This window comes from Mastigoproctus giganteus, chromosome 2, assembly GCF_048544385.1.
Source record: "Mastigoproctus giganteus isolate SK-2022 chromosome 2, ASM4854438v1, whole genome shotgun sequence".
In the NCBI taxonomy this organism is placed as follows: Eukaryota; Metazoa; Arthropoda; class Arachnida; order Uropygi; family Thelyphonidae; genus Mastigoproctus; species Mastigoproctus giganteus.
In genome coordinates this window covers 34747917-34755538 of record NC_143576.1, presented here as the reverse complement: position 1 = coordinate 34755538, position 7622 = coordinate 34747917, and the positions used below count along the sequence as shown (strand labels likewise).

The window sequence follows — 7622 nt, the reverse complement described above, 5'->3', positions numbered from 1 at the left end:
GTTTTGCAATGAGGATAGTGATTTCTGATTGAGATGCTGACGCACTATATTGTAAATTCCGTCACGGCCAAGAATGCTATTTCTTGAGGTATATATAGATTCTTTCAGTTCAGATATTGTTAGTGGTTGGTTATAGAAAAAAGGGACATGCAGCTTTGAAGTTCAGTTTCCTTTTCTCAGCTTCGGCTTTAATTTTTTGAAAAGACGGTTGACTTGCAGTTGAGGAGGTTTAGGAACTGTGTTCTGTGAACACAGTTCCTAAGGTACTGGCAATTTCCCCAGGAGAAGAGATCTCATTCCCATTCCAATTAATAAAAGAAGAAGGTAACATATGATATTTACAATTTAGCTTCTTTATTTTTTCCCAGATTATTCGGGTATCAGTATCTTTATTGATTGAGAAAGCAAATTTTATCAAGGCATCTTTTTTGGCCTTCTTCCGAAAGTAACGAGCTTTGGCTCTCAGTCTCTTGAAGTTAATAAGGTTGGCAGTGGTGGAAGATTTCGGGAAGGATTCCATGCTGCGTTTTTTTTTTTATCTTTTCAGTTTCCTAAAATCACCGTTCCACCAGTGATTGGTATGCCGATGGTTTCTAATTATTTGAGTCTGTGAATGGCGACTGTTGCAGTTGTTGGTATCTCCGTTGTGATATGATCGGTGTCAATGTCAATAGCAGAAGACTCAATGATGCCGTCATCAAAAGATACATGACTGGAAAAATTTGTCTGGTCTGCTTTGGAAAATTTCCATTTTGTTTTTGTTTGTTTGGAATGGGTGGTTTGAATACTATAGATCAGTGGATAGTGGTCGCTGTTCAGAGAATTGTCGTGTACTGCCCATTCTTTAATTGGGAAGGGGATCGAAGAGCAGATTGAGAGATCTATTACAGTACTTGACCCAGTAGGAAAATGGATGTGAGTGAGTAAGCCAGTATTCAATAGTGTCAAATTCTCTCTGTAAAGTAACATTTCAATAAGCTCACCACATTCGTCTGATACCAAAAACCCCATAATGAATGATGTCCAATAAAATCTCCTAATGGACAAATAGGAAATGGTAATTGAGAAATAAGATTCTCCAGTTGTTGAATTGTACATGATTGCTTCGGCGGATGATAAATAGAGATCAGTGTCAGAGTGATACCAATTACTATCCGTTTGTCAACAGCTTCCAAATATGTTTGCAATAGAATTCGTCTGGAGGACTAGCTGTAGTCGTGAGTACAGCTACACCTCCATGGAGGCTGTTAGTATCAGATCGATCATGTCTGAAGACAGGATAAATTTTGCAGAAACCGATATTTTTGTTGTTAAATTCGTTTCTTGTAAGCATATGGCAGCAGGATTGTAACGGTAAATTAATTCATAGATATCATAAATATTGCGAAAACCTCAGCAATTCCATCGTATGATTTGTTCCATTATTTGGTTTTGTGGGGGGAAGATAAGTCTGTCTCCTTTTTGTCAATGGCTTGTTTATATATGTCGATTTTTGATTTTTCTTTTCGTGAAAAAGTAGGGCGTCCTGCTTTCTATCATCTGCATGTATTTCAAGATCTTCTTGGTTGTTTGTATCATCGGTGTCCATTGTTTCATCTCAACAGGATCTGATTTTTGAAAATTCTCCAATGCTTGACAATGGGAAAGTCTCCGCAATTTAACTGTCACTGGTGTATCATTGAATTGGTCTACTACCGGTGGAGATGGATGCTGGACCGAGAGAACTGATCGAACCAAGTCTGAGATCTATATGTCTGGAGAGACAAACACTTCTGTCTGACATGCTACTGATTGGTGACTGTAAGTATCAGAATCATATGTGCATATTGATATACTTAATTTTAGTTATTTTCTTGCCTCTTGGTAGGAAACTTTATTTTTAACTTTACATTTTTGAATTTTTTTCCCCAACTTCCAGAGTTCACAATCGTTGGAGTATGCTGGATGGCTGGCGTTGCAATTAGGAGATTGTGGGTTGGTGCCATGCATTCTGTTTGTGTATGAGTTTTACACCCACAGTTTGCACATGTTGCATCTCCATGTCTCTGGGAAAGGCCAAATTGCTGGCATTTAAAATATCTTATAAGGAGTTCGATATATACACTGTCCTACCATTAATATGCGAACATCTGCCTTTTGACAAAAAAAAAAAAAAAAGAACATATGAGAAGCGTATATGACGTCATATGTCCTTCTCTTTGCATATGACTTCACTAATCGTTGACCTAGGGATCCCCAGAGTGACTGCGATGTCTCATACAGAACGCTTGCTTATATGGCATCCTACTATCATTCCACGTTGGAAGTCTGTTAATTCTGTTGAACGTGTCATCTTGCATGCCCACTTTTGCAATTGTCTGTTCGAAGCCCAGTGTGCATATTTACAGCAGGTTCTGTGACGTGTTGCATTCATAGCAGTGTTGAATCCAGGGAAGTGACCGGGGTTGAGTTTCACCCCCGGTGGAATAAAATCCCCCCGGTGAAAAATAGTAATTTTTATTGGTTGCGTGAGGAGATATTTTTACTGGAATGCCTGCTGCAAAGTTAGTAAGCTGTAAAAGTTTCTGTGAATGTCTGTGGTTCGTAATTCTATTAAGAGGTCCCATTGCAGTCTCTTAACTGTCTTAGGAGATTCTGCAATACCTTCCAGATGTTTCTGTATGACAAAGTGAGACAATTTACTCACAGGCTGACTAGTGAGGGAACATTAAAATTCTCAACGTGCTGATGGTCTGTGTTTGCCACGATTGCTCCTTTTAGCCCTTGGCAAGAGAACTTTTCTGCTAAGATTTCCGGCCTCACGGGGAGGCAGGAGCAGTGCCGCTAGGAGGCCAAGCGGTTGAAGTGTTAGTTAGTAAAACTAGAAATATATGAAATGGTTAAAAGAGGTGTTTCTCCTTTTTGTATTCTAACCTGTGGCTTTTCAAGTATAGAACTATTTTTAAAGTTGGACGCTTGATAGAAATGTACGAACTTCAAAAATAACTTTAATCGCTTTTCCAGAGCACTCTATAAATCGCAAAAACATCTCTTTGGCCTCGAAATACGCTTGGCACTCGGGGCCTCCAGAAGAAGTAATAATGGAATTCGGTGGGCTAAACAATGGTGGCATCACGGGTAAGTTGTTATTATGGGGACATTAATGACCTCTACTTTTGATCCCTGAAACAAATTACAAGGACGATATTTTTATATTCCACATGGGACTCGGGTATGAACAAATTGCTTCAAAAGGAAATGAAGATATTCTTCAGATGACGTGATCAGTTATTGAGTCAGTTGACCGCTAAATAAAAAACGAAATCCAACTGAGCATATTTGGGAATTACTGAAGAGACAAATGTGGGAATGGCGATCTCTCTATTCTGTCCTCGTACAGGAGTTGCATGCTGTTTACCACCATGCAAACAACGTAACAGCAGGTATTCGTCCTGTTCCCGGGCACACGCGTTATTTGGATGTTGTGTTTCATGCAGTTTGAATCAGTGGCACAATGGAAAAATTATATTTATAAAACTATTTATGAGATACATAATCACCCCCACCTCGAAATGCAAGTTGGGCTGGGCCACTGGTGGCAATAAATCTTTATTTGTTATGGGATAAAAGGCCTAATGGGTTTATTGTACAGTGATTATATGTATACAACTTGCGTATTTAGTTAATAAAATAATTAATTATTGCGGTTGTTCTTATTTTTATTATTATTCGAAAATATCAAAATTTTTTACACTAGGAGGAAGGGGATGAATCGCATACTTTGCCTGAACAAAATTTTCTCTGAATCCGGCTATGGCTGTTGGAATTCCTATTTATTTTTTTTTTCTTTTGATTAAAGTGCCTTGAAAAGCTCTTTCATTTGTGTCCTATTTCCACTCTTTACTCCGAGGAGAAATACAGCAACGAATACCTGACAGTTGTGAATTTAAGTCTTCATTCACAGAAATTTAAGAGTGAGTTCAAATAAGATATACATTACAATCTCAGAAGTACGCGACCTCTAGTAGTTTCTAGAAACACGAATGTTTCTTTAGGAAATGTTTTTGTATTTTATGTAGGCCATCTTTGGCTTTACTGACACCCGCAATCCAACTGAAAATGTTTGCTACCAGTTTATGGTAGGGAAATCAATTAATCAATTTGTTCCACTCCTTCTCCATAACAGTTCCACCATATTTTTGTCCCCCCATCTCCGATTCTTACAAGCTTCTCTTTGTGACTCGGAATGTTATCATGCTAGCAAATGCAAGAGATCCATTTCCAGTGAATCAACACTGTGTAATAGACTGGAATGTTCAAAATCAATGTTTTAAGGCACTATTACCATTGAATTCCAGTTCTCTGTTTTCCTCCAAAATTCGTCATTGGATCAACCTTCTTCCAGCATTCTCCCAACAAACCTTCTGCAGTATCTTTGTCTTTCGTCATTGGATCAACCTTCTTCCAGCATTCTCCCAACAAACCTTCTGCAGTATCTTTGTCTTTCGTCATTGGATCAACCTTCTTCCAGCATTCTCCCAACAAACCTTCTGCAGTATCTTTGTCCACAGACAAAGCGTCCCCAGAGGTCAATTTTTATCACTGATTTTTTAATTAATATATACACGTTGTTTTAAATTTGTTATTAATAATAGATATTTTAAAAGATATGGAGTTCTGCGGATGATGAAAGGATTCAGTCTTAAGAAAAAAATTGAAAAATCCTGCTCTAGATGTGCAACTTTACCATAGAACCTAAGACTGTGCAACTTGTACAATACTTTTCGAGTTATTCTAGTTGATTTGTCTTGCCTTCCTGCTCGTAGAGGCAACTGCTTGCATGACGTACCACTATATTTAAAGATCCCCCACCTGTTTCTGACCTATGGATCTTTCTTGACTTTTATATCACCCTGTTCAATGGACTTTTGTCAATCAGATGTCTTTGGAACTCCATAAGCTCTATGTTGTTGGAGATCTGGCTAGTTTCCGCATACTTCTGAGAGCATAGTATACATCGTACCAAACACGAATTTCAAGAATAAATTATATTTGTTTGAGTAAAATTGTATTTTATCCATTAAAATCAATTAAAACGAACAAATGTAGAGGGTAATAATTCTTATGTTTCTAAACACACCGGCTTTATTTCATACATCATAATATACACTGAAATAGAATACAAACACACAGAAACAGAAATCGTACTTAGCAGTCCACTAAGATATCTTTTCCTAATAAGACTCCAGTTACATACTTTGTAGAATTCTCACGTAGTCCTCTTAACAATAACATAAAAAATAAAATAAAATCTTCTTGAAAGTATCAAATAATTTACATTATTCAGTCTTCAGTGAAGTACGTCTCAGTTGCCATAACAATTGCCTGCTTTTTTTTTCTTCTGAAGAGAAACGAGAGAGTATTTTACGTTCATCCTCAGCTTCTAACCATCAGAAGCTCAAACAAGCTCTTTTTATTTAAAAAATTAAGAGATACATTTAATTGCCTATCAAATCTGTAAATCTAAAATTTACCTTATAGTCTGGCACAAAGTTAGGGTAAATTAGATGCTATTGCTTGGTGAAGGGCCAATGGCATAACCATGCACTATAAGGTAGATTTTAAATGACTTGTACAATAATTACTCTGCTGTTTTGGGAAAGTTGCAGCCATCTTAACTGAAATCATCTGGCCGACGTACTGACTACTGATACAAATATACATTTAAAACAAAATGCGTCCCTCCACTTTCATTCATGAACATTCCACTCAGAACAGCTTTTTGATTCTCTTCAAGCACTAATTAATATTAACAACTTATCGATAATATTGATTTATTAATTCTGGCAAATCTTAAAAGAATAAAATCAGTTTGTGTTTTACAATACAACTTCGTGGATATTGAGGAACAAGGAGTTACATTTTCTGAGGGATTTAAGAATAACCATTTAAGTATTGCATGAGCTCAATTAACATTCAAGAGATAAATTAATAGAAATTTATTCGATAGCGAAGGAACGGCCATTCCACATTTTACAATTACTATTATAACGGTAAAATGTGGAAATGCTAAATTTTCATTATTATGAAAATTTTTAAATCCGATCTGAAATTTCAATTTTATAGAATAATAATATTTTTAAAAGATAAAAATTAGCGGTTTTTATTAACCTTCTGGAAATGTAGCAAACATGCCTTGAATCCTCAAATAAGTAAAGGAAGAGATCAAAGCGAATGTTGTAGTCGCCGTCTGGAATCTGTCCGATTGAATCCATGTTTTTTGTATAAATGGTAAGTTTCCAAAATAGAGCCTCTCTGTGTGTTATCTCCACCGTACTTTACAATGTCTGTGTATTTGCGCGCGCGTGTGTGTGTGTGTGTGGGATATAAAGATGTTACAGCAACTGGGTGATTTAAATTCGCATTTCTTCGAGGAAACATTTCGGTCGAAAATAGTTTGGCAATCTCTGTAGTGACGTCATTATCTACATTATAGTCAATCCCTTTTTCAGAAACTCCACGTGCTTTTTGGCCTTCATTCTTAAAGCTACGATGCTCGAATTGCGAGGGTCGAATACGCCATCGTCACCTTCACAGTCAGTGCCACCTAGCGACAGGTTGATAGGACCAGAATGGTCGAGGGCAGCAGAAGTGATCGGTGTGCCCTGGATTATGCCGTTGATCGCCGTCGCCACGGGAAGGGGAGCAGCCGAAGGTGGAGTCAAGTAACTGGGATAGACAGTGGGGTGGTGGTTAAGAAAACCGGGAAGTGTTGCCAGAGACGATCCTAATAACGGAGGTGTCAACCAAGGATCCAGCGACAAAGCAGCTCCAGTTGGCGAGGTCAGTGAGGTCGGCGAGCACGAACCCAGACTTAAAGACATGCCGGAAGGGGAATGGGGACGGCTGAGGGTAGTGGACCCATTTCCGCTGTAATCACCAGAGACGTGACTTAAAGTTCTTAATGCGTTTTGACTATCAAGTTTCTCCTGACGCCTCCACTTGGCTCGGCGGTTCTGGAACCATACCTGAAACAAAAGGAAAAAGATTTTAAGTAAAAGAAACGTTTGGCGCCATTCATAGCAATGTCAAAACTTCAACTGGACACATCAATAGATGATATTTTTAGAAGTGGAGGGAAGAGGATGACCAGTTTCGATTTTAAAGAGAAAAATTAAAACATTGCAGTAATGCCACAACTCCTTAATTGAATTCAGGTTTAATTTCACAAAATTAACAATAACCTGGTTGCTGAATTTAATTTTCCAGGTCAATCACAAAGAGTTTAAGAAGAATATGCCAGCAATTAATTAATTAATTCCAGAAATTCTCACAAAGCACGCCAATATTGTGACAACAAATTATGCTAAAATCAATTAAGCCTACACACTGGTAACCAAAACACTGAAGAGCCTCATCAAATAAGAATTGTTTTGTTACGCTCAACACAATTTATATCGTTAGAAGGGAGCGGTGCGCTGCCAGTTAACAGTATCTTCACTATGTAACTAAGACTATCTGTTCGTCACAAGAAGTTCGGGAAAGAATTTAAAATCTAAATGCTGTTGAATTCAACTGTTGTTTATCTGAGTTGATGTACAGTTCATTTCTTAGCTTATTAAGAATTCAAGGAAAGCTCTGCA

The 7622-nt window shown here is 37.6% G+C and overlaps 1 protein-coding gene across 1 annotated transcript in view; it reads right to left on the bottom strand.

Annotated features, from left to right (window-relative positions):
* Window positions 1–6160: 6160 nt before the first annotated feature.
* Window positions 6161–7622, bottom strand: part of LOC150089263 (retinal homeobox protein Rx3-like) — a 60497-nt gene continuing 59035 nt past the window's right edge. The window contains exon 3 of the mRNA XM_090390408.1: window positions 6161–7007. Coding sequence (XP_090246534.1) covers window positions 6465–7007 — 543 coding nt within the window. The 3' untranslated portion in view covers window positions 6161–6464. The remainder of the gene's footprint in view (window positions 7008–7622) is intronic.